Consider the following 26,821-nt stretch of genomic DNA (forward strand, 5'->3'; position numbering starts at 1 on the left):
AATGGCATGGGAGCAGAAAGGGTTAAAATCCTTTACCATGCTAGGACACGTCTTTGGATTGGGTCCCCTGTATCTGTCCTCCTCTCCCCAAACAAAGGGCTGCAACCAGTTCCAAGCAAAGTTAGCTAAAAATGATTCTTGATGTAACGCTTTAGTTTCGGTCTTTAATACATGTGGAAATGTTGTATCTAATCCTTAAAAAGTTAATTTCTTTCGAGAAAAAGAGGGAAGTTCTGTGGAAACAGTTGCTCCTTATTCCTCTTAATAACAGGTATTGAGAAGCAATCACCGGTTTGGAAAACTAACCTATCTTTTCAGACAACAGAGGTCATTAAGAACAAGTTTTATTTATTAAAATACAACAAAACAGTGCATTTTGTGGGCTTTTCTAGGAAGCAATTATTTATACCAAAGAGTAGCTTAGCCCCTCCTGCATGCTTTTCTTTATTGTACAAAATACGTGGTCTTTGTTTGAGGTTTTAGTATTTAAGTCAGCTCAGTTTGCCATTTCAGCATCACGGATGCGGTGGAGAAAGCATCTGAGTATTCTGAAGACTCCTTCCAGGTAAACCATCCATCTTGAATTTACTGCTTGTGCTTACTAACCATTCCCCCCCTACAGGAATTAAGAGTGATTTTGCTTCCATGTTGTACAATCAAACCGTTGGTGGGCTGTCAGATGGACTGGTGTTTAAACAAAAGGTCCATTGAGTCTAGGTAGTTGGCAGTAACCCATGACAGGGCCTTTTTGGTGGAGTTTCCCAGTTTGTGGAAAGCCCTTCCTAGTGAGGTGCATCTGTCTCCCTCATTGTTGACTTTCAGGAGAAATGTAAAAAAAAACAACCATTCCAGGTTACCCAGGAATTTGACGGCTGAAAAGCACTGTTCCTAGCAACCCTGAGATCACTGATTGAGAACATTTCCAATACAAGAAGTATTTCCTAGGCTGGATCTACACTCAGGGAACCCCCCCTATAAACAAGTTGTAAATAAAATCATTATAAAAAAAGAAGAAAAAATCCTCTATCTAAAATGCATAGACAAAGTTTTGTGCTCTGTAGCGCCATCTAGTGCCGCATGTTTATAATGCTGTAACATGGATAATGTAGTCTTTAGAGTGTTTTAGGTGGTTTCTAGTGTAAGAGCTAACTCCTAGGGGCCGAGGTCCCTTTGCCCCCCATAAAATATTAGAGCCCCCCCCAGTTGATAGGCATTGCCATTCAAATGGTGTGCATGCCCTGTACAGTGGTACCTCAGGTTACATATGCTTCAGGTTACATACGCTTCAGGTTACACACTCCACTAACCCAGAAATAGTGCTTCAGGTTAAGAACTTTGGTTCAGGATAAGAACAGAAATCGTGCTCCGGCGGCACGGCAGCAGCAGGAGGCCCCATTAGCTAAAGTGGTGCTTCAGGTTAAGAACAGTTTCAGGTTAAGAACGGACCTCTGGAACGAATTAAGTACTTAACGCGAGGTACCACTGTATCACGTGACTGATTATGTGGGGTAGGGCTTACCTGCCCCCCCAATATTTTATTCAAGTTGGCACCCCTTGTTTCTAGACTGTTTTAAATTGTTTTAGAGTTTTCTAAACTGTTTTGTTGCTGTTGTATTTTTAATATTTTATCATTGCTGCGTCTGTCATGCTGGGCTCCTTCTGGAAGGAGGGTGGGATATAAATAAAATGAATGAATGAATGAAATAAGCAGCTTAGAAATGGAATTTTAGGGTGCCCCATGCTTCCAGAAAAGGAACCCAAAGGCTGGTGGAGAGAAGGAACTGGCCTGCTCAAGCCCCTAGCAATTTATAATAATTATCCTGGAAGAAGAAGGGTATTGGAGTGGTGTGGGAATTTGTGTGTGTTTTAAAATCCCCCCCCCTGCACTTTATATATGGAATGGTTCAGTATGTAAAACTGTGTGACCCCCCTGCCCCATAGCTATAAAATGCTCAGATTTGGAGCACGGGTAGCGCTGTGGTCTAAACCACTGAGCCTCTTGGGCTTACCTATCAGAAGGTCGGCGGGTCGAGTCCCTGCAACGGGGTGAGCTCCCGTTGCTTGGTCCCAGTTCCTGCCAATCTAGCAGTTCGAAAGCACGCCCAAAAGTGCAAGTAGATAAATAGGTACTGCTCCGGCGGGACGGTAAACGATGTTTCTGTACGCTGCTCTGGTTTCGGTGTTCCATTGTGCCAAAAGCGGCTTAGTCATGCTGGCCACACGACTTGGAAAAACTGTCTGCGGACAAAAGCCGGCTCCCTTGGCCTGTAAAGCGAGATGAGCGCTGCAACCCCAGAGTCGTCTGTGACTGGACTTAACTGTCAGGGGTCCTTTACCTTTTTTTTTTAGCCCCTTTATATAGCACAGAAGGGTGAGGGAGAGTCCTTTATCCCTTCTAAGATGTCCTGGAGGACTGTTCTGTATTTCAGGGACTGCTCAGCCCAAGTCCATCTTAAATTTGCTCAAGGGGGAGGCACAGAAATTTCCCTCCTTCACAACCACCCTGCGAGACAAACTAGACTGAGAAGGGTGGCCCAGTGACCTTCCATGGCTGAGCAGGAGTTACCCTGGAACATAGAAAGGCACCTTACACCAAGTCAGGCCATTGGTCCATCAAGTTCAGCACTGTCTGCTTTGACTGGCAGTGGCCCTCGAGGGTTTGAGACAGGAAACATCCTCAGCCCTACACAGAGATGCATAGGAATTGAACTTGGGAACTTGGGACCGTCTGCATGCAAGGCAGATGTTCTGGTCTTTCTACCCCTGAGTTAGAACCATGACATCTCTGGTCCAAGTTTGGCATCCTGAACATCATGCTACCCTTGTTCTTGATGGTCTGAGGCTGTTAAAGTTTAACACAACATGAGCCCTGTGAATCGGCATAATCAACACAATCCCGGCAAAACAACATGACTGCCCTCCTCCCAACTGTGGTTTATAATATTAATTCATTTCAGTCATGTTCATTTCAGTATTTATGTATATATTTGCGCCTTTTCAGACATGATTCCCATACTCCTGATCCAAGCTCTGCTCTCCAGCGCCCTCTGGAGCCCCGCGAGGACAACAGCCATCGTCAGCTTTTCTCCCTACCCTCTCTTCACAATGGAGTCACTCAGCAGTGTCGCTGAAACTGAAGACCCTAAACAAGCCTTCACTGTTCCCCCTGATCAGGACCCAGAGACCAATGTAATTGATCTGGTCACAGATGGTGGGAGTCGAGCGAGTTCCCAGATCGCTGTGACACCTGCGGCAACCTCTTTCTTTAACGGGGTGGGTGGAAGCAAGAAGAACTTTCTGGAACCAGGGGCCACCACCACAACCACCAGTGCCATTGGATCCAGACAACAGGTGGCCCTGGAATTGTTCACTGCTCCAAACACAGAGCATACCTCCCCGGTTATGGGTGTTTCCAGGGAGGAAAACCGTACTACCCGCCTGGTTCCATTTTCTGCGACTAACAAAGGCCTTGCAGTTGGCGACCGCGTAGATCCTGCCTTCTCAAATGCACCAAAGGGAAACAGCACCGATACTCAGCAACACTGCTTCTGTAAAATTCCAGGAGCCGAAGGACAAAAGAGAGACCAAGGTGAAAAAGAGAATGCGGGTAATTGTATCGCTTAATGCCTTCAGGTTGCCAAAATCTTTTTCTTTCTTTTCCTTTTTTAAAAACAAAAACAAAAAACAAAACTGAACTCCATTCATTTATTTTCTAATTAAAAACAACCGGATCAGTATCATACTGAAAATCCCCCCAAATCCAAATGCTCTGTGCAATGAAGTAAAGAGATACTCGGCGGCGGGTAAATGGACAAATTGTGTCCCTCGTGGCTCGCACACAAACTTGCCGGTGTGCAGAGCACCAAACGCCAGCAGAGCTGCCTGACCCATAACACCCATGTTCTCCTTCTCATAATCTGGTAGTATTTGGTAGCAGACCATCTGCAATTTTATAATAAGCCCCAAGACTCTGCTGAACCCGTGGTGCACCTGCAATGAAGCAGCGTGACTTGGACAGATGTAACTACAGCGTGAGGTGACTGAGATAAATGAGTGGATTTCAAACAGCGTTCTGGGAAATCCCAGGGCTCCTTGTAATCTTAGCAAGGCTTCCTCAATAAGGAACCTCAGTAACAACTGCCAAGTTCCTGTTCAGGAAAGCTTGCCCTCCACTATTGATGGTACTACAAAATGTTCAGCTGCAGCAATCTGGGGCAGTGTTGTTTTTCTAGGAAAAAGAGGTCCTGGAACTCACCACGAACACCCCCTTGTTCGCTCAGAATGGCAATGGCACCCACCTGAGAGGTGCCAGAACTGAGTTCCAGAGAGTTCTGGCTGCAACAAACAAACAAACAAACAAACAAACAAACAAACAAACAAACAAACAGCCCTGGGTATATGCAGAGCAGTAATGAGGCCCACCAGGAATGGCCAATGTTCTTCATGCACTTTGTATGTGTGTGCTGCCTAAAACATTTCCCAGACTCCTCTGCAACCCACAGGGTTTCCGTGGCAGACATGCAAGAGATTCTTGACTAATGTCAATGTGGGAAGAGTTCCTGGGAACTCCAGCATTCTGGATCTTCAGTGTTAGGCCAAGGCTTAAGGCCCCATTTGTGCTATACATTTAAAACAGTATCTTACCACTTTAAACAGTCATGGCGTTTCCCCCAAAGAATCATGGGAACTGTAGTTTATTAAGGGTGCTAAGAGCTGTTCAGAAGCCCCGATTCCCCTCACAGAGCTCCACAGAGTTCCCTGGGAAGAACCATTGTTTGTTATACCACTCTGAGAATCAGAGCTCTGTGAGTGGAAGAGAATAGGGGTCTCCCAAGAACTCTTAACATCCTTAACAAACTACACTCCCCAGGATTCAGGGAGTTCTTTAAAGGGACAAGACACTATTTTAAATGTATTGTACAGATGGGACCTGAGTCAGACCATTGGTCCATCCACCTCAGTAGGCTCTGCAGGGTTTTGAACCAAGAGTGTTTCCTAGCCCTACCTGGAGACACTGGGGATTGAAACTGGGACCTTGTGTGTGCATGCAATGCATGAGTTTTTCCACTGAGCTACAGCCCAGCTAGTAAAGCATGGTGGGGGTTTAAGCTTCCCACATGCAGCTTAAAGCAGCTCTTTGATCTACACTGGGCAGAATGTTCATGAGGACTGCAAATACTCTTTTTTTGTTGTTGCTTCTGCATGAATGCTATGAACTGTGGCTGTGGTGTTTAATTGATTAATCCACCAGACTAATTGCTTTAAAAAACTTTTAATATATTATTAAACCAGCACACCTTTTTGGAAATGCTTATGAAACTGCAGACTGCAAGCTTCATTTAAACAAATCCCATTCCCTTACCTAGGGAAGATTGTATATTTTAAGATGATTTCTGTTGCGATACAAAATCAGAACTATTGGTTAGACCCATATGTAAGTGTAGGCACATTTAACCTAACGATTAATCGATTAAAATGTTCTTAATTGTATTGCATCCCTACCATTAACACACACAGCACAAGATATATTCAAAGGTGGTTTCAGCCTCATGTGAAAATGCCAGGGGATTCATGTCCTGGCATTAACCATTATGTTTCAGAAGTGTTGGTGGTGCTCAGTTCAGTGTGGAATATGAATGTGTTCGGCACCTTCTGTGCAGTAATTGAGAAAAGCACAATCCTTTCTAGAGGGGTGCATAATTCACCACACGGAGCTGTAATGGCTCATTTGGAGACACACCAGAGTATCATATAAATGAGTACATTTTAATGATTCTTTAAATATGATCTCAGGGACTCCTATGGTTACAGTCATTGACCCAAAGTATGATGATAGTTACCATGATGCTGATACCATCTTTTCATGCATACATTTAACTGTAAAATTCAAAGCTGTTTCTTGGACCTTTTGGGTGTTAGATTTAAGCACCCATCACAAAACAATATGTAAGGGTTACTCATAGGCTGGTGAAGGTAGAACACACTGGGCAGAAGTTGTTCAGTTAAGGGCTGGGTTATAGCATTTCAGTTATATAGCAATGTAGCAGTACTATTTGTTGTTGCTCCTCCTTGAATAGTGTTGGTGTAGATCAAAGAACTGCATTTTGCTGCATTAGGCTGCAGGTACAGGACCAACCCTACTGACAGGTCTATAGTACAGTGGTACCTCGGGTTACATACGCTTCAGGTTACAGACTTCGCTAACCCAGAAATAGTGCTTCAGGTTAAGAACTTTGCTTCAGGATGAGAACAGAAATCATGCTCCGGTGGCACAGCAGCAGCAGCAGGCCCCATTAGCTAAAGTGGTGCTTCAGGTTAAGAACAGTTTCAGGTTAAGAACAGACCTCAGGAACGAATTAAGTACTTAACCCGAGATACCACTGTAATAGATTTTGTTGTCTTGTTTCTTGCCCCCATGGAACACAGACAGTTGCCTTGCACCATGTAAGACCATTTGTCCATCAGGCCCAAATCTGTCTACTGTGAAGTGGCAATAGCTTCACAGGGTCTCATGCAGCGACATTCCCCAGAATTTTTAAAGGAAAGATGCAAGGATTGAGTCTGAGACCTTCTGTATACAAAGCACGTCCACTGAAGTGCCCCCTCCCCTATAGCTGCATGTTTTACAGAGGAGAAACTGGAACATGAATGAGGACCTGCAGTGATGCTAGTCAAGATTCGTTTGGTCCTGTGTGTGTATAAGCATGTTACTGTTTATACTTCAACTTAGTACAATTTTGCTATATGTTTTGATTGGGAATTTTTCTCAGTTTATATGACAGTGGATAAAGATCTGCTCCTGTTTCCTTCCAGGTGTGCTGAGACTTGCTAGGAGAAGAGGAGAACTGCGGTCTTTGGTAGACGTCGGACAAGGCAGAACAGCGCAAAGGGGGGATTCCAGATCCAGGGCTGCTGTAGGTAGACCAGTGTCCCCTCATCAGGCAGAACAATATGGTGGCTCTACTGATTTTTCTTTTCCAAGAGGTGACAAAGGTGAGGTTGGGAGCCCTGGCCCCATAGGAATTCCGGGGCCAAAGGGAGACGCAGGGGAACATGGAGAACCAGGCCCAAAAGGTGACACTGGACAGAAAGGTGACCCTGGGGAGAAAGGAGAAAGAGGCATAGCAGGTGAGAAGGGGGAGATAGGACCAGGAGGGCCACCAGGAATTCAAGGAGCTCCTGGTTTAAAAGGAGATGCAGGGATGCAGGGAACAGTCGGTGCCCCTGGGAGAGAAGGGCTAACTGGACTTCCAGGCCGAAGAGGTGAAAAGGGCCAGAAGGGGGACTGCAGGTCGGTTGAACCTGTAGCCTTTTCAGCTGGCCTTCAGAAAAGGAGAAGCTTCCCATTGCCAGGATCCCCAGTGAGATTTGAAAAGGTTTTCCTGAATGAAAATGAAGCATATCATGAGGAATCAGGCATATTTACTGCCAACACTGGAGGAGTCTATTCTTTCAGTTATCACCTGAGTGTTTCTGGCAAGGCGCTGAGGGCGGCGCTCTTCCATAACGGTGAAAGACTTATGCAGGTGTCAAGCGTAAGGCAGCCTCCGCAGAGCATTTCCCAGGTCTCTGGATCAATGCTGGTTCACCTCTCTGAAGATGATGAGATTTGGCTTCAGATTTTGAATGGCTCTCAAAATGGGCTGGTGGCTGATGAAACCACTGATTCTGTATTTTCAGGGTTTCTGTTATACCCTGATTAATGAAATGTAACATTATTACATATAGGGTTGGGAATAAGCATCCCACACCTGACAGCTTTGTGTCTTGGATCACATAGCATACCTAATGTTTTCACATTTTTCTCAATTTCACAGTTTCAGATTTATTGATAGCGTACTAAGCTGTAGAACAGTGGTGGCAGGTTCTTCCAGCTTTACCATTAGATTAGCACATGCAGAACTTTCTAGAGGCCTAAAACCAGAAACTCTAATAGACTTGTGAGATTTTACACTAGGTTTCTAGCTCTCATGATATTTGATTAAACTGTTCCCTAAAGGGTGATTTTAAGGTTAAACTTCTTCACTCTTGCTTTGACAGTGGCTTATTGTCAGTTCTAAAATTACTGTGTTTTTATTTTGTTATTTTTATTATTATTATGAAGCAGCATTTCATCAATGAGAGTCAGTGTGGTATCATTGTTAATTGCTTGGATTAGAGCTGGGGACTGCCACTCTTAATTACTGGCTGAGACTAGCCTTCCGAGCGGCCTTGCTTCCTTGACCATTAAAGACAATTTTCAAACAACATGGAGACAAGCAGTGGAAAATATAATAACTTTAGGATTTAATCCACAGTTCTTACTTGACATGGGGTATGAACAAGCAAAAAACAACATTAAACAGTGAGTGGTAGATACTGAACGACAGGTAGACCTAGCCAGGTCCCCAAAATTTCTAATTAGTGAAACTAGAAGATACTTGATTTCCCAAATACCATACATAGCTAATCTCGAAATACCAAAACAGCGAAAGGCTTTCACCTTGGCCTGTTGTCAGGCCCTCCCTTCAGCAATTCAGGAAGGCTGTTATAGGAAGATACCTTACGAGGAGAGGAAATGCCCATTTGGCTCTGGGCAGCAGGAAACAACGGACCATGCCCTTCTTCATTGCCAGTATTATATAGACATTCGAGTCAGGTTTATCCAGCCCATCCTATATAAATTTCCAGGGCGTTCAGAACAAGACAACATCTCCCTATTACTACAGGATGGAAGCCCAGAAGTCACATATTCAGTTGCCAGATCCTGCGCTGCCATAATAGATACTCGTTGAAGGATGGTCTATGCTACAAATCAGTCCTAAAATGAAGGCTCATATTGTTAGATCTGTATCATTGAAGCCCCACCCCATATAGCTGTTTTAAATGGTCTTTTTTCATTCTTCTTGTAAGTTTTTATTCACCCATTTTTTATGCTTAATCAAATATTCTATGTATACGTTTTCATCTACGGTTGGTTCTTGCTCCATTTATTTAATAATTATTCGCTTAGATTCATACTGTTATGCTATTTATTTAGATGTTTTGCTTATGCTGATCTGTGACCGAATAAAGTACATCATCTCCAACCATTGGCCATGTTGCCTGGGGCTGATGGTTACATGAATTCTATTCATATTGATCCAGAGCAGATTCTACCGTATAGTCAGCAGAGTAAAAACTTAAACACGTTGCAGGATTCCTGAAAATAGACCAGAGGCAATGAATATTTCATCCAGCAGAGCTTTACTGCTACTGAAGGCAAATGGTCACAAATCCAATACATTCAGGATTGGCACTGTCCATAAGAAATCCAGTTGCAGCAGACTTAATTTAAACTTACAATGACTTATAATAAGACTAAAACTTTAACACTAAGCATACTATATACAGAACACCACGCCAGAAGGAAAGAGAGATAGAAAGAAAGAAAACCCACGCTCCTTCTGGCTTTATTATTATAGTCAGCATGACCTTGACAGAAAGAGATAACGGAACCAGTTTAAGCCAGCTGTACTCAGCTTCTCTGAAGGAATAACCCAAACATTATGAACCTTCTGCTTGTTTCTAGGCAGAATAGAAACTTACATGTCAGCCAGAAACTTCCAGCTTGCACCAGTTTCTTTCACACAGAGAAGCTTCCAGAACCCTCTTGAATTAATTAGAATAGGAATAGATCTCTACACATCAGATCAATGGAAGTTAAAATCCAACCACATCTGGAGGGCTGCACATGGAAGGAATATGATCTGAACTAATTGCTTGAAGATGACTTTTCATATTGGGCCTCGTGCAGCCCAAGGACCCCAGATTGCCCAGCCTGATACATAGGATTGTTTTGACAATGCTTTGTAGTTAATAGGTTTGCCCCCTGCACACTCAGAATTGTACAATTGGGCGGGACCCAAAGAATCATCTAGTCCAAACTCCTGCAATGCAGGCATCATGGTCAAGTGATTTCAATGCTACCTTTCAGTTTAAAAAGGCTCCCAGGGTAGGTCACAATGCATAAATCATAATTCTATCAATAAAATAATAAAAAACGAGACAACAAATCCTAATAACATTTTTTCTTTTTTTAAAAAAAGCCAGATTCAGTGATTCCTTCAGCAGTCTTTTCAGGCAGCTTTAATTAAGATCAAGGGAGCAGAAGCATTTTGAGTATTGCAGGCAAAAGTAAGTCGTTTGAAAAAGGAGAGATGAATGTTGTACTGTCTTGAACTTTCTTACTTTAAATGAAAAAAAAGGGAGGGGAGAAAAGAAAAATATCAGCAGCTTGATCTGCTATTTAAAATAGATTGCACTTCATAGCTTTCCAGGACTGGACATAATTATAGACATCCCCTTCTTTTAGATATTCACACCATAAAGCAATTCAGATAAACAATATTGTTCAGAAAAATGATGCCAGTCAAGGAATGAAATCGAGATGTTGTTCTTAAAAGCGGTGGGTAACTTTGCTGATGCACAAGTAAAATGTAAACTTTTTGATTCAAAGTGTGTGCATCATAATTAAGATGCAATTGATTGAACCCAAGCAAGCAATTTCCTTCCAAATTGCCAGTGCAAATTGCCCTTTTGTAACAACATTGCAGTTTTTGCGTCTGTTATTATATTTCATTTTCTTTCCAATTTTTGGATGCAAAGCTATTAGCAAAAAAAAAAAAAAAAAAAAAAAGATTCACCCCTCTCGTAATGCAGTAGATTTATCACCCTGAACAATAAATGAAAGGCAATATGCACTTTATTGGTTTCATACTGTTTATTGCTACTTACAATAGAGTGTAATTAGAAACATTTTAAACTCTATAGCCATTAAAGGGAGATTCTTGCCCATGCATCACCAGCAGTTCATTGTGGCAGGAGCTTAGACTTTGTCCTAAAAGCTGGTTGTTCAAACATTACCTACCAGCTAGGTCCTTCTTTTTCTGAATTCAGATTGAAGCTAGTTTGGGGGAGGGGGGGAATGTAACAAAAATGCAGTATTCCACAAGAAATGACAGGATAGATATGGATTGTAGCTAATGCCTTGTGTACACCATTTCCCAAACCAGTGGTGGGAGCATGCTGGATGCAAAGTAGATGGGCATAAAGGTAAAGGTAAAGGGACCCCTGACCATTAGGTCCAGTCGTGACCGTCTCTGGGGTTGCGGCGCTCATCTTGCTTTATTGGCCGAGGGAGCTGGCGTACAGCTTCTGGGTCATGTGGCCAGCATGACTAAGCCGCTTCTGATCGGGGATTCGATCCGCCAACCTTCTGATCGGCAAGTCCTAGGCTCTGTGGTTTAACCCACAGCGCCACCCACATCCCTAGATGGGCATACACAGCCTCATAATATTTAGCCATGCTCAGCTTCTGGAAGTCCTAAATAGGAAGTTTTAAAAACAAACAAACAAATGGTTTAGCTGTTAACATATAAAGCCCTGAACAGCTCAGGACCAGGTTATCTTAAAGGACCACCTGCCCCTATATAGACCTATAAGATCACTTAATCACCTGGGGAAATTCCACTTGTGGTACCTACCACAGGACAACAACCCCAAAATGGGTATTTCCTGCTATTGACCCTGTACTAGGGAATGTACTTCCTTCTCTTATGCATGAAGCAGCAGCAGCCATCAGTTGCTTCATGTGTCTTGTAGACACCTTTTTTTTGCCTAGGCTTTCCTCGAGAGACAGTGTAGTATTGTGGTTAGAGCGTTGGTGGGCTAGAACCTGGAATATGGAGGTTCAAACCTTACTTGGCCATGAAGCTCACTGAGTGATGTTGGACCAGTCACTGCCTCTCAGCCTAACCTACCTCATAGGGTTGTTGTGGGCATTAAATGAGGAGGGGGGCAACTATATGTGCCATATTGAGCTCCTTGGTCCAAAAGGTAGGATACAAATGCAATAAATAAATCCTCTGACCCATAAGATTTGGGCCCTGTTTTTTAAAAAAATCCATATTAATTCCTTGAATCCTTGCTTTTATATTGCTGTTTTACTGGTCTTATGTAACGCACCACTTGAAAAAAAAGTTGGCTTATAAATGTTTTAAATAAATACATTTGTATTTTGACTTGTGTGCTGCATCTTTCCCTTTCTCCCTTGAGCATGTCACTCTCATGGCGCCCAGAGTTCTTGTGCACTGGTGAAGATTTGTTTAACCATCAGTTAAGAGAGCCAGTGTGGTGTAGAGGTTAAGAGTGGTGGACTTGTAATCTGGTGAACCAGGTTCGCTTCCTCGCTCCTCCACATGCAGCAGCTGGGTGACCTTGGGCCAGTCTCACTTCTCTGAAGTCTCTCAGCCCCACTCACCTCACAGAGTGTTTGTTGTGGGGGAGGAAGGGAAAGGAGATTGTGAGCCACTTTGAGACTCCTTTAGGTAGTGATAAAGCGGGATATCAAATCCAAACTCTTCTTCTTAAGCAGCCTAGCAGACACACTCACTGACAAAGACCGACAGGAGTGAGGCGTTTTGCTCCGAAGAGGCCTGGAATCTGCTCAGCTTTCCACTTCCCCCCATAAATCTTGACCTCAGGAGCTCTGGGTCAGGAGTTCCTAAGTGGGTGCCAATGGAAGGCCACCAATCCCACATATTTTTGACAAGCTACGCTGACTATGAGGCCATGATGATTAATAGCCTAGTCCTAAAACTTACTGTGCCAGCAAATGTGTGTTTAGCTCGGAGTGTAGCAACAGTGATGTTATTGCACGTCTACACCCCTGAACACACTGGAGTTGACAACTGGTTTTGCTCCTGCATCAGCTGATGAGAGAAAATTGACAAGTGTATATTTCTACCGTTATCCTTATTTGGAAGTTTTCCAGGTGAAATGGAAGGCAAGCAAATAGAATGCAAGTGTCTTAAGCAGGTTAATGCTATCTGTGAGGATGATAAAGGTGGGCTGGTCTCAGACCCCTTAAGTGTCCCAATTTACCTGGGACATCATGGATTGGCAGAAGCCACGAGGCTTCTGTTCCCAATCCCAAATGTCCTAATTTTGCTCCCCTGAGGTGGTTGCGCCAGAGCGAAGGACCCAAAGACGGTGGCAGGGAGGGGGCGAGGAACGGGGGGGGGGACAGCAGGGGGGTGGGGATTCCCCGAATTGCCCTCCCAAAATGTTGGGGGGATGCAAGATGACTATAACAGAAGTGACTTTACAGCATTGCAGTGAAGGTGGACTCATTGCACACCACAAATAACTTTACAAGTTGCCATCTTGGGTGCCTCAGCTGTCTGTCTGTGAGATGTTTATAACAGAGGCTACTTTATAGCATTGTTATGAAGGTAGACACATCATATGCTGTAAATAACTTTCTAAATTGACAACCCCCCCCACCGTCTAGTTGCTAGCAACTGCTTTCAATGTAGCTATTAGAGGAAAACTCTATTGTCTCTAAAGGTAAGTAGCAAGTGCCCAAAGAACAAAGAACCAGCTGAAAAACCGACTCCTGACCCGCAGTTGGCATTGAATTTGCATTTACTCCAATTTCAGTGTCATGCTGTTGACTTTCTAGAGAAGTCGCCAATCCCCGTTCTTCCCTGTCTACCGCATCCTCTCATTGGCTATGATTAAAGTAATTAAAGAAATAAAATAGATTGCAACCTACCAGAGAATAAGATTGGCTCCTTCGATGTACTATGCAGGGTGAGAAGTCCCGATTAGAGGAATATTCATAAATAAGGTAGGAGATAAATAACAAAACGTTTCACTCTTTTGAAGGAGGGCTTTTTACAACAAACGTTTTGGGCTTCAACTGTCGCTGTCAGTAGAGTTTGATTCATGAAACCAATTACGTGTGAAACGAGGGTGAAGACTTTTTCCTGGACGAAAGTTCAAGATGGAGGACCTGAGAGCAAAAGAGAAAGAACTAGAGCAAGCAAACGTTTTGTTAAGGTTTTTCTTTATAGACACTTCTGAAAACATGAACTATCCAATTTTATTAGAGAGTAATAATAATAATAATAATAATAATAAAAATATATATTAAAGCTGAGTTGGGGGGAAATATATAACAAGGATATAACAAGGTGAAGGCAGCGATGGAAAAAGAAGAAAGGGGGGAATAGTAGTCAGCCAGGGTAACTTTGCTCAGTAGGACTTCCAAGTAAGTCTTATGGTGCAATCCTAACCATAGCTACTCAGGGGTAAATCCAAAATGAATTACAGTGGTACTTCGGGTTACATACACTTCAGGTTACAGACGCTTCATTTTTTTTTAATTTTTTTTTATTGGTTTTTTCCACACATAATATAAGACAATACAACACAGTACAAAACAAACAAACATACAAACACGTATAATTTCTTAACCTTTCATTTCTTAAGCCTTCTTTCAGCGACTTCCCCATACCTCCCCTTTCTGCATCCCTGTTGACAATCTTTTCAGCATCCCCTAATATCAATATAATACTTTCTTTAGGTCTTATTTCTCATATCCAATTGCTAATCGCTGCAATTCTATTTTGCATTACCCAAAAACATTTTAGCATTCATTAATTTTACAACAGTTCTTAAGATAGATTTTAAACTTCTTCCAGTCCTCTTCCACCGTCTCTTTCCCTTGGTCACGGATTCTGCCGGTCATCTCAGCCAGTCCCATATAGTCTATTACCTTAGTCTGCCATTCTTCCAGTGTGGGTAGTTCTTGTGTCTTCCAATACTTCGCTAATAATACTCTTGCTGCTGTTGTAGCGTACATAAAAAACGTCCTATCTTTCCTTGACACCAATTGGCCTACCATGCCCAGGAGGAAGGCTTCTGGTTTCTTCACGAACGTGCATTTAAGCACCTTTTTCATTTCATTATAAATCATTTCCCAGAATACCTTGATCCTTGGGCACGTCCACCAAAGGTGGTAGAAAGTACCTTCAGTTTCCTTACATTTCCAACATTTTTTATCGGGCATGTGATAAATTTTTGCAAGCTTGACTGGGGTCATGTACCACCTATAAATCATTTTCATAATGTTCTCTCTTAAGGCATTACATGCCGTGAACTTTATACCGGTGGTCCATAACTGTTCCCAGTCAGCAAACATAATGTTATGACCAATGTCTTGTGCCCATTTAATCATAGCTGATTTAACCATCTCATCCTGTGTATTCCATTTCAACAGCAAGTCAGGTTACAGACGCTTCAGGTTACAGACTCCGCTAACCTGGAAATAGTACCTCGGGTTAAGAACTTTGCTTCAGGATGAGAACAGAAATTGTGCTCCGGTGGCGCGGCAGCAGCAGGAGGCCCCATTAGCTAAAGTGGTGCTTCAGGTTAAGAACAGTTTCAGTTTAAGAACGGACCTCCGGAACGAATAAAGTACTTAACCCGAGGTACCACTGCAAATGGGTTTTACTCCCGACTAAGTGGGGTTAAGATTGCAGTCTTAGTGGTACAAATAAACTGCAAGTACCTTAAGCTCCATTTATTAAATTGGACTTATGTGTGATGATGAAGTCTACAATCCTGCCATAACTCCAATTTCAACATGCAGCTTTATTCGCATATACAGATGTTTTGTAAAAACTTGCATTCTGATATATTTTAGGTTAACTTCTTTTTATGGTTGACCTTATGAGTATTCTTTTTTAATGAAAAATTTTATATTCTAGGTAACCCTCAGAGGTTTATTGATGATTATGTAACAGTATGTAAACCGAATTTTTAAAAGTAACATAAAAAATAAAGTAAATAAATAATCCCAGCCATGTGCCCCATGGAACAAAGTTATACTTCCAGATAAACATGGAATGGGCTCTGTTTTTCTTCAAATGCCTCTATCATCTATCTATCATCTATCATCTATCTATCTATCTATCTATCTATCTATCTATCATCTATCTATCTATCTATCATCTATCTATCATCTATCTATCTATCATCTATCTATCTATCTATCTATCTATCTATCTATCTATCTATCATCTATCTATCTATCTATCTATCTATCTATCTATCTATCTATCATCTATCTATCTATCATCTATCTATCTATCTATCATCTATCTATCTATCTATCTATCTATCATCTATCTATCTATCTATCTATCTATCATCTATCTATCTATCTATCATCTATCTATCATCTATCTATCTATATCTATCTATCTATCTATCTATCTATCATCTATCTATCTATCTATCTATCTATCTATCTATCTATCATCTATCATCTATCTATCTATCTATCTATCTATCTATCTATCTATCATCTATCATCTATCTATCTATCATCTATCTCTATCTATCATCTATCTATCTATCTATCTATCTATCTATCTATCTATCATCTATCATCTATCTATCATCTATCTATCATCATTTATCTATCCCATAGGATATTTGACTATACACGAATATTCCTGGTTGATGAATTAGCCCAATTTAAAAAAGAGCTGATTCATGTAAATTCCTTTTCTGGACTGGGGGATGTGGATGTAGACTAGATATGGATGTACACAAGTGCATAAGATGAGCCCGGCCAGATCAGATCAAACCCCCATATAATCCATCATTCTGTTCCCACAGTGGCCAACCAGATGTCTATAGGAAGTTGACAAGATGGTTAGATGTGCCACTGACATGCACATTTATACAATGGGGCCTCGTTGACACCACAAGGACTAATGAATAATTGGGGGGGGGGTCAATGTTCTATTATAAGGGGAAGAAGACATTAGGTTTGATCTTGATTTAGTCATATTTAGTGAAATCAATGGCACTTAAGTTGGTAATGAGTAACTGAAGTTCTACTGATTTTGATGAATCTATTCTTACAGAGTCTAGAGCCAACTCTTGAGTGCACTAGCAAATACGCTAGCATTTCTAGGTGTGTATGTATATATATATATATATATATATATATATATATGTGTGTGTGTGTGTGTGTGCCAACATGTGCAGGGGCCCCTCTTCGATAACCCTGTGCATGCTGACCCGACCTGTTCCACCCCAACACTTCCTATGATGACTGGGAAGATCTGAAGGCAGCTTCCAAGTGTGTTTTGCTGAGCATGCTTAGAAATCTCTCCAGGATCAGAAACATTGGCAACACGGAGTTCCCAGGAGGCTTCAAAATATGTTAAGCCGAACACACTTAGAAGCCCCCAAGAGATGTTCCTGCACAATGAATAAAAGTAAGAAGTAGGTGAGGGATGGAGACATTGGGAACAATTCAGATTTATCAATAAGACAACAAAATACAGGTTGTAGCCAAACAGAAACATATGAACATAAATTGTACAGCAGAACCATACATAAACACTTGACCTATACAATAAATAAAACATAGATAAAAACAGAATCTTAGATTAGAGACTGCATGCAACATTGGGCCTCTGACACACGTTGGCATTTCCTGTCCAGGCAGGGCCGTCTTTAGCATATGCGCTGCCAGGGAGCAAAGATCCGCCCACCACCCCCTTTTTTAGGGGGGTGAACTTAAAGTTGTTGACCTTTTTTTGGGGGGGGGATATCACTTACCTGTAACAATGACGCAGTGGAAAAAACTGTTTTTGTTTGACGCTACGGAGTAACAGAGCAACAGAGGTGGGTGGGGACTTCCGCTCTATTGCTTTTCACTGCCGCCGATTGAGAGGGACCAGTATGCAGTAGGTAAACACTTGGCACCCCCCCCCCCAAATTCGGCACCCGGGGTCACTGCACCCCTTGCACCCCCGGGTAAAGACAGCCCTGTGTCCAGGCATAACACAGAACTTCTGTCACAAGGCAGCTATCTCCAGTGGCAAATTTGGGGAGATATTTAAAAAGCACCTAATGCTCTTAAACCCCCCCAAAACAATTGCTAAAAAGTCTGAAAATTTCTTCTTGTGTTATATTTGAAATACCCTTTGGTAGTGTGTAAGCAAGGGAGAGGGGGGAGCAGAAGATCCTAAAACATTTAGGTTCCAATGCCTAAAAGAGAAGGTTCTCCCTGGTACTTGGGTCAGGGCTGAATTTGCAGATATTCTATATGTTTCTCGATTGCATTTCTGTGCTGTCCCCATGAAAGAAGCAGCTATTCAGGGGCTTCCAAGCTTTCTCTCTTTTCTTTGATAATCCCGGCATCGCCACTGTTACCACCCTTCTCTTCTGTTTGTGGGGTGTAGCATTTGATAGCCATGGGCCTTTCCAAACTTTCCTCCCTGAGCGTTTAAGGTGATGTTCTGCTTCAGCAAACCTCACAGGCCATTACCTTGCTAATTGTTCGAGTTACGGGAGTTCATACAAAGGGACAGATTGTCCTCAGCTGCTTGGAGCAGAACATACCAGGGCTTCTCCTGAAAAGGGAAGTGACCACATAACCTTCTTCCCTCAACCTGTTGCCAACATCGTGAAAAACAGCCTTTTTGTTGTTTGGCTCTTGGCTGACTCTGAAGCTGGGGCTTTGCAGATGTGTGCCTTATTATCAGCTTGTTGGCACAAAGCCCTCTCGCCGCATTGGAGACAAAGTGCTCCATGAAGTAAGCAGGCCGAACTTCTGCGCGCACATGATCACAGCAAATCCCATTTGGACAAGATCTGAAAGAACCTTCAAGAGAAATAGTCTGGATAATCTTCTCCTGATTTTGTTCTTTTAAACCCCCCTGAATTTGGTTGCTTGTAAGGTAAAGGTAAAGGTACCCCTGCCCGTACGGGCCAGTCTTGACAGACTCTGGGGTTGTGCACCCATCTCACTTAAGAGGCCGAGGGCCAGTGCTGTCCGGAGACACTTCCGGGTCATGTGGCCAACGTGACATCGCTGCTCTGGCGAGCCAGAGCCGCACACGGAAACGCCGTTTACCTTCCCGCTAGTAAGCGGTCCCTATTTATCTACTTGCACCCGGGGGTGCTTTCGAACTGCTAGGTTGGCAGGCGCTGGGACCGAACAACGGGAGCGCACCCCGCCGTGGGGATTCGAACCGCCGACCTTTCGATCGGCAAGCCCTAGGCGCTGAGGCTTTTACCCACAGCGCCACCCACGTCCCTTGGTTACTTGTACAACTGAGTTAATAATAAAAAGTACATTTCTACAGCTTCGTATTAACATACAGTACATACACTGATTCTGGTAGGAAGGTTCATATGAGGTTAGGCTTGGGAGTAAGTACTCAACCTCAGGATAGTTTATAATCCCATTTTTTCCAATCCTGAACAACAACAACAACAACAACAACAACAACAACAACAACAACAACAACAACACCTACATGGAGAGAGGGAGTTAACTTACATGACGGGCCATGTTAGGGTCAAGTTCACAGAAATTTAGTATGAACACCAGGAATTAAATGACCCACATATTTTTTTTGCTTCATAAGAAAAAAGGATGCTTACAATACAGGTGACCCAGGAGGTACCAGAAGGTGTAATTCAAGCAAAATAGTTTATGCTACGATTAACAATTTAAAAACTAGTGTGGAGCTCGTTTCTCAAAAATTCAAATGAATTTTGTATCATGACAACATCAATACAAAAAAAGTCCCCCTGCCATGTTTGTGAGACCTTATCTACAGGTTCTAGAATCTTAATAACTTTCTTCGCGAACACTGAAGGAAAACAAAATTCAAGATTTTTCATAACACCAAGCAGCCCTGAATTTCCAAGAGGATCCTATTATTAATTTTCTCCTGTTCTTAAAACAAGCTGTCATTGTTTAAATAGTGGTTGTCATTTTCTGTTATGCCACAAAATTTCAACCCCCCCCAATCCTTGGGTGTGTGTGAATTACAGCTTGCAGGGGGGGGGATGGACACACATGACACTGCACACATCCCCCCCCCTACATGGCTATTGGGGCTGCCTCCTCATAATGTACCATCTTGTATTTGAATGGACATATTGTGCATTGCATGTTTTTGAACTGAGGGGAGCCGCACTCCCTGAAAAAAGTATACAGTGGTACCTCGGGTTACGTACGCTTCAGGTTACAAAATATTACCTCAGGTTAAGAACTTTGCTTCAGGATGAGAACAGAAATCGTGCTCTGGTGGCAGCGGGAGGCCCGATTAGCTAAAGTGGTGCTTCAGGTTAAGAACAGTTTCAGGTTAAGAACAGACCTCCAGAACGAATTAAGTACTTAACCCGAGGTACCACTGTATTTTTTAATAGATAGGAAATCTGTGAAATGTGCTGAGTTCTTTTTTAGGCTTCTCACCACCCTTCCTGAACCAAAGATGTCCATAATCAGTAATTTATGTGAAATTTTATGAAAATGGAGAATCAGATATGGTCCAAAGATGACTGCACCTTCCTAATGCACTGAGTAAAAAGTGCCTAATTTTGCTTCCATTTATTCCTTCCTATTAAAACCTTTCAACGTGTGTAATTATGCTTGACTTGATCATCATTATGGAATTATCTCTGATAGGGATTCAGCTGTGCCGTCCTCTGAATGAGCTACTCTGAATGTTCTTTGGCTGCTCAGAATGTTCTTGCTCACTCAACCTTATGCACCAGATGTTTTTTTTCAAGTTTTATTAAAGTTGGTATTAGTAATGTCGCAGTGGAGAAAAGTTAATTGAGCTGGATACTGGTCGTGTTCTTTCTGTCCTCTTGTAGAAAGTCTGGAATTCTGAACTGACAGACTTCTAACAAAGGCAACTGTCTTCCTGAAATATTAAAAGAACGTTGGAGTAGTCAATGTTGTATCAGCGGGTGTGTATTGCTGCAAGAATGGGATCTCATGCTCTATCTTCTTTCAATTTGAAATTTCCACAGCTGCAGATTTCCACAACTGCAGACTGGATGTAAAACAGCACAACAAGGTGGTCTGTTGTTGCAAGGGATCAAAAGACCTGAGGAATTCTCAGGTGACAGATTCTGGAGTACCATGGAGAAGGTTGCAGCCTGTGTGTGGACTGTGGAGTGGGATCACACATCTAGGCTCCACCCACCCAGTGTAGGCTGGTTCACTAGGGATACTGCAGCACAACACAAAATTATCTCTCATTTCCATGTTATTTGCAAACTCCACTCCCCCCCGCCCCGGAAATGAGTGCTAAACACGTGCTATATTTTGCTGTATTTCTGGAAGTGGCTTTTTTTTTGTCACGCAAAAGCGCAAACGTAATGCAGAAATTAAACAGTTAGGGAAATGTCAGGAAAATGCAGCCCAAGGCACTAATCTCCTCGCCTAGTGAGTTTGCAGTCTCATGTTTTTAAGGGTTTCATACCCATGGGCAATTGTCAAAGTTTCCTCACTGGAAAGATGAGCGCTTTTTCTCCAAACACAACTCTCCTCTCCTCCTCCATGTGATACTTCCCCCCCCCCAGGATAGTAGTAGTAGTAGTAGTAGTAGTAGTAGTAATAATAATAATAATAATAATAATAATAATAATAATAATAATATTTATACCCTGCCCATTTGGCTGGGTTTTCCCAGCCACTCTGGGCGGCTCCCAACAGAATATTAAAAACACAATAAACATCAAACATTAAAAACTTCCCTAAACAGGGTTGCCTTCAGATGTCCTCTAAAAGTCAGATACAGTAGTTGTTTATTTTCTTGACTTCTGATGGGAGGGCATTCAACAGAGCGGGTGCCACTACCAAGAAGGCCCCCTGCCTTAAACATATGAATGGAATTCACTGGTTCTTGGTATAAATGAATCAGCCATACAATATGCAATAGATAGCAGGCATTAAAGGCTTCTTCACACAGTTTTTAAAAAGGAGAATAGCTAAAAATGTAGCTATTTGAATAGGACAATGAAGTACTTATACCAAACAAGTATAATCAGTGCCTTTTCGTTTTCCTAGAGAAAAAAGGTGCCAGAACACACCTTCCTCAGAAGACCCACCCCAAAGAGGATCTTTGAGGCTTGTTGAGGCTGCTCTGCTGAGGCATGGAGAGAGGTTTCTGTGCCTCAGCTGAGCAGCTTAACAAGCCCCCCCGCACCTATTTAGCTCCTGTGAGCTGGAGCAGCATGGGGGCTTGATCAGCTAAGACACGGTTTCCCCACACACCAGCTATAAGCTGGGAGGTTGACGAGCTTCAGCAAAGCTGAGCTGCATGTCCAGCTTGTGAAGAGACCTTCTCTGGAGACTGTAGAGGATGATCCCTTTGGGATCTGTAGAGGATCTCCTCGTGAGCCAGAGGCGCAGTAGGGCTTTGCTGAGGCTGGTCAGTTCTCTCCCCACGAGTCCGGTGCCCAGTTGAGAGGTGCTGGAACACCATTCCGGAGAGTTCCGGCTGAAAAAAAGCCAGGGAGATGGAATCGACTGTTTCTCGCTGTTGAGCATGCACTGGAGAGCCACTTTATGTTACATTTTGTAGGTGAAAGCTTCACATGCTTCAAGTGTACACCTAAAAATAGAAAGCCTGAGATGCACACGCATTTCCAAAAATACATGCCACTTGTGAGGAAACCTTGATTGGCTGTAGCTCCAGCCAATGCCATCACTACAGGGAGGGCAGTGGGGGCCTGCCCCACTCAGGGATATTCCAGGATCCTTTCCTGATCTCTCAGTTTTCATTAGAAAAACAAGATGCTAGCCCAGTATTCTCTAAACCGATGGTCTCCAGATTCTATAGCTGTTCTAGCTGTTCTGAAATTATTGCCTTCCCCCTTAGACTGTCTCAGAAGAAAATGTCTAACTAAACACTAGAGATGGAAGGACCTGTCATTTTCAGTTTCCTCTATTTCTCATTTTCCCAATCTCAAATTAAGTTCACCACATTTCTACATCAACTTTTGTAAACACTGGTTGGAGAACTGCATTGCAGAAGCTGCAGGTGTCTACAGATGGCTGCGTTTCAGTTTCAATTCAGCTTGATCGATTTGTCTTTAACTGGGATCTGAATTTCTCCCTCTCCCCATGGAAGACTTTCTGTGTAATTGTGAACTTCATGTGACTTCTGACTATGTGCGGAGCCTATGCACCTACCAGTATATGCACACAAGTGCTCCTTTTCAGACTGGCACAGTGATCGGACCCAATGGTGCCTTGCAAGAGCAGTCAGACCAACTCAGGATCCAATAGATGCAAGGCTGGTTCAATCCCTCCTCCTCTCTCCCTCAGTAATACATCGTTTCAGGGCCTTCTGACTATCACAAGTGGGAATTTCAGCATGACACACCTACCTCTCTATTCACCCTTACATTTGGAGGGTGGAAGGGGAAGCTCATCACAAGGAAAGTAATACTTGCTTCACTCCATTGGCCGTGGCCAGGGGAAGGCAGACTCAGATACCAGAGCTGGGCAGAGGGGATGCTTGTACGCAATCCAATTCCCTTCAGTCCAGCAGAAGCTGGAGTTTTGGATTGTTCTGCCCATCTTGTTCATAGGTCAAAGGGAAAAAAATATGGACAGCTGGTCAAGCCCTGACCTAAGAGATACAACTGACCACAGAGATTGGGCTGTTCTGATAAAAGGACGCAGTTATTATGGAGAACATAATTAGGGCTCTGTAATGAAAATAATGCTGAAACCGGCACCGCTCCTGAAGCCAACAGTCCTGCGTATTTGATAGTTTGTACTCATGCGATTAATTAGTTCTTGGAAGAGTTTTCTTATCTTGTGTAGGAAAGAGCAGGGACTGGGTAACTGAGTGGAGTGTGAAAAAAATTTTTTTAATGGTCCCCAGGCAGCTGCTTTGGTGTGGGCCAATGTTATTAGAGATAAAGAAAGGCTATGCATAAGGAAGCATATAGGGTAAAGAAATGTTTAATTAGTTGAGATAGACCTACAGTGCTTTAAGAGTCAGGCCTTGCTATCTTTTGGTGCAAGGTGGCGAACCTAGAGGCAACGTTAACTGTGCACTAGCTTGCTATTTCAGCAAAATACAAGGTAGAAGCCCTTGCTATTTCAGTAAAACACATTAGCGTTTGAAGATGTAAATGACTTAGGCCCCCCTAAATATTTGAGACTGTGTCGCCCAAATCCCTCTGGATCCTACTAGATGTTAAGGTCAGCAGAACTTTCCTCTTCTTGGTGCTTCTATCTTCCTCAGAAATGGGGGTGGCGGTGGCCAAGGAGAGGGCATTATCTGTGATAGCCCCTAAATTGTCGAATTGCCTTCTTGGAAAGACGGTCCCGGCTTCTTTGCTATGCAGCTTTCAGCAAATGCTGAAGACACAAGCCTTTGGCACCTGAGACATGTCTTTCCAGGACCCATCCTACTCCTACGGCTGTAATCTGTTGTAACTGCGTTTAATTTTGAATTGTTGTAACCCTCCCTGGGACCTGCTGGTGAAGGGTAGGTAATATATATATGTATTTTTTTTACTAGTCATGGTAGAAATAGTAGGAATACTCTGAAGGTGTGACTGTTGCATCAATATTTTCCAGCAGCTGCAGAAATGTGGAGCATGCACTGGTGGTGTGCCGTCTTGGCAGTGGTAATCACTGTTGCTAAACTGAGCACAGAGGGCAAAAGTACCCCATCGCCCAAGTTCACAAAGATAAAAGTGGCTGGCATGGAAGACAGTGACGGTCTTGGTGCATCTGATGCTTCACCCACTGAAGACAACCATTTCACTGAACCAGCAGAGACAAGCGACTCCACCTTGGAGCTCTCCACTCCAAACTACGCCTTCCGAACAGCCACCACTCTCTTCCCTTTTGAAAACTTCACCCTCGACTCATCCGACTTCTTCTTTAACTGCTGTGATTGCTGTGCTGCCACCCCAGGGGAGAAAGGCGAACCCGGAGAGCGAGGATTGCCAGGTATGGGAAGGCAAATGCACGACTGAGTGATTTAAGATGGCCTTTTGTCATTCATATTTCCAGACTGAAATAAGCAGGATGTTTGTGTTTGTGTTTGTGTGTGTGTGTGAGAGAGAGAGAGAGAGTGAGAGAGAGAGGAGGGAGGGAGGGAGGGAGAGAAATAGGTGCAAACATTTTAATTCATCACAAGTCAAGCACTGGGGAAGAGAGATGGGGTGCCATGATCAAGGTAAAGCTAGAATATATGAAAATATAGATTTTAAAAAGGCAACACAGGATCTGTTTGTCTCAAGCATCTGGTGGAAGTATACTGCTGCTGAAACAGTTCTTAAATTATTTGGGGGCTGGTAAGTAAAAAAAGAGCAGCTTGCTGAAATCCTTAAGCCCTGCTCCTCAATTTTAACCAAGTCACCCCTGTAGCTTTCTGGGAGAGCAGTCCAAACCCGCTTTGGGGTGGTGGTTTGGATTGGGAAGAGCTGCCCTTCGTTCCAGCTCTGCTCTATTGGCCACTTGCAGGCTGATGCTAGGGTCACTGGAGCAGCCAGTCAGCAATAAATCACATGGAATAACTGAAGTTAACTCTTTATTAGAAGAAGCAAGGTCCGCTCAGGAGTGCCAGGTCGAATGGGCACAGCAACTCTTCTCAATTGATCTTGCCCCTATGAGGTAGTTGTGGAGACTGAAAGTCCTCGCCTTCCCACAGCTGCCTAAGTCTCCTCCTCTCCCAGGTTTTCCTAAGGAATCTGAGAGGAGAGCTTGTCGCAGCAGGAGGGGGAGATACCCTGGCTTCTTCACCAACCTGACTCATCTTTGCCTCCTTCCTCTCCTGCTTCTGCTTCTGGACTTCTCTCTGCCAGAGGCTCTTCCCACTCACTGAACCCTGTTAGCTCTTCAGCTTCCAACACCTCCTCCTCCTGGTCCTCTCCCTCTTCTCCCTCTGAACACTGCCAATCCCTGGGCTCCGAGCCTTCTTCCTCTGGGGGTTCCCTGGCTGGTGCCTTCCACCATTCCTCTGTATCTGGCCAGTCCATGACACTGAGCTACACCTTTTGCCCACTGCATGTGGGCATTCTGAGCCATGGAGGCGGGTGTTGAGCCAACTTGGGATCTATTGGATCCTGAACCAATCTGGCTTCCATCACATGATGGCAGGAGGCCTGATCCAGGCCTGATCACTGCACCAGCTCCATGTCAGTGCAGTGATATGCTTGCCCTCCCTTTCACCCTGGCTGCTGTGTGTGGCAGGGCTAAAGATGCAGCAGAGTTAAGTTGTCTCCCTAAAACAGTACCTAAGTAACTAAGGTGACTATCACCAAAGGTCCCTTCTTCAGGCCCCTCTGTAACTTGAGCATTCCTGTATTTAGCTTCCATGGCTAATGACCTATACATCTCTTTTAGGATTTCAAAAGTTTGCTAGTTTGATAACAACAACATCACTGAGTAATCTTCTTCTTCTTCTTCTTCTTCTTCTTCTTCTTCTTCTTCTTCTTCTTCTTCTTCTTCTTCTTCTTTAACCTTAAATAATTTTTTATTAAGTTTTCCATTTAACAATCCAATCATATCACATTAATTATTCCAAATTATACCAATACATATCATAAAGTCCAAATATTTTGCCAAATTATATATTTTTGTTGGGGTTTCCCATGCTTCAAGTTCAGTAAGGGTCCAGTCATCTCATATTTCTGCTGCTTTTAGTGTTCACCAGTCCTATCTTTCAATCTTCTTGATGTTATCTTTTTTCTTCTTAATAGCCTCTGAGTTGTTTCCACAGGCGAGTTAAAGTAAGCAATATTATGCTTCTGTGTGAACTTTGAAAGGCTCTCCCTTTTTTAAAAAAAAGCTGGTAAGTCTTTTGTTTGCAATAAATTCTCACACGCTGATCCAAAAGTCCTTCTTGAGCGGCAGACGCCATCATTCTCAGTTCCGATGAAATAAAATCTAGGCGTTTGTTCATTAATTTTCCCAGACAGGTTGCATCATAAATTAGGCTTTCCAGGGAAGAATTTGCCAAGTCGAACTTAAAATACAAACATGATAACAGAGTAGTGGCTCGCCTCCCCCTGTGCATATTAATCTCGCAACAAAGTCTGTCTCATAATGGCGGATCCCGATTAAAAACTGCGTCACAAGAGAGCCTTTTGTTTTCTTTCCAGATCTTTTCAAAAAACAAAGGCTTTAGTTGATATTTTTTATTTCCACACAGTA

General features: G+C 43.0%; 1 protein-coding gene across 1 annotated transcript in view; it reads left to right on the forward strand.

Annotated features, from left to right (window-relative positions):
* The first annotated feature begins 497 nt into the window (after positions 1 to 497).
* The window catches only part of OTOL1 (otolin 1), a 32,676-nt gene continuing 6,352 nt past the window's right edge, over positions 498 to 26,821 (forward strand). The window contains exons 1-4 of the mRNA XM_053387472.1: positions 498 to 565; positions 3,002 to 3,589; positions 6,814 to 7,701; positions 24,236 to 24,613. Coding sequence (XP_053243447.1) covers positions 3,004 to 3,589; positions 6,814 to 7,701; positions 24,236 to 24,613 — 1,852 coding nt within the window. The 5' untranslated portion in view covers positions 498 to 565; positions 3,002 to 3,003. The remainder of the gene's footprint in view (positions 566 to 3,001; positions 3,590 to 6,813; positions 7,702 to 24,235; positions 24,614 to 26,821) is intronic.

Source organism: Podarcis raffonei, chromosome 5 (genome assembly GCF_027172205.1).
Source record: "Podarcis raffonei isolate rPodRaf1 chromosome 5, rPodRaf1.pri, whole genome shotgun sequence".
Classification (NCBI taxonomy): domain Eukaryota; kingdom Metazoa; phylum Chordata; class Lepidosauria; order Squamata; family Lacertidae; genus Podarcis; species Podarcis raffonei.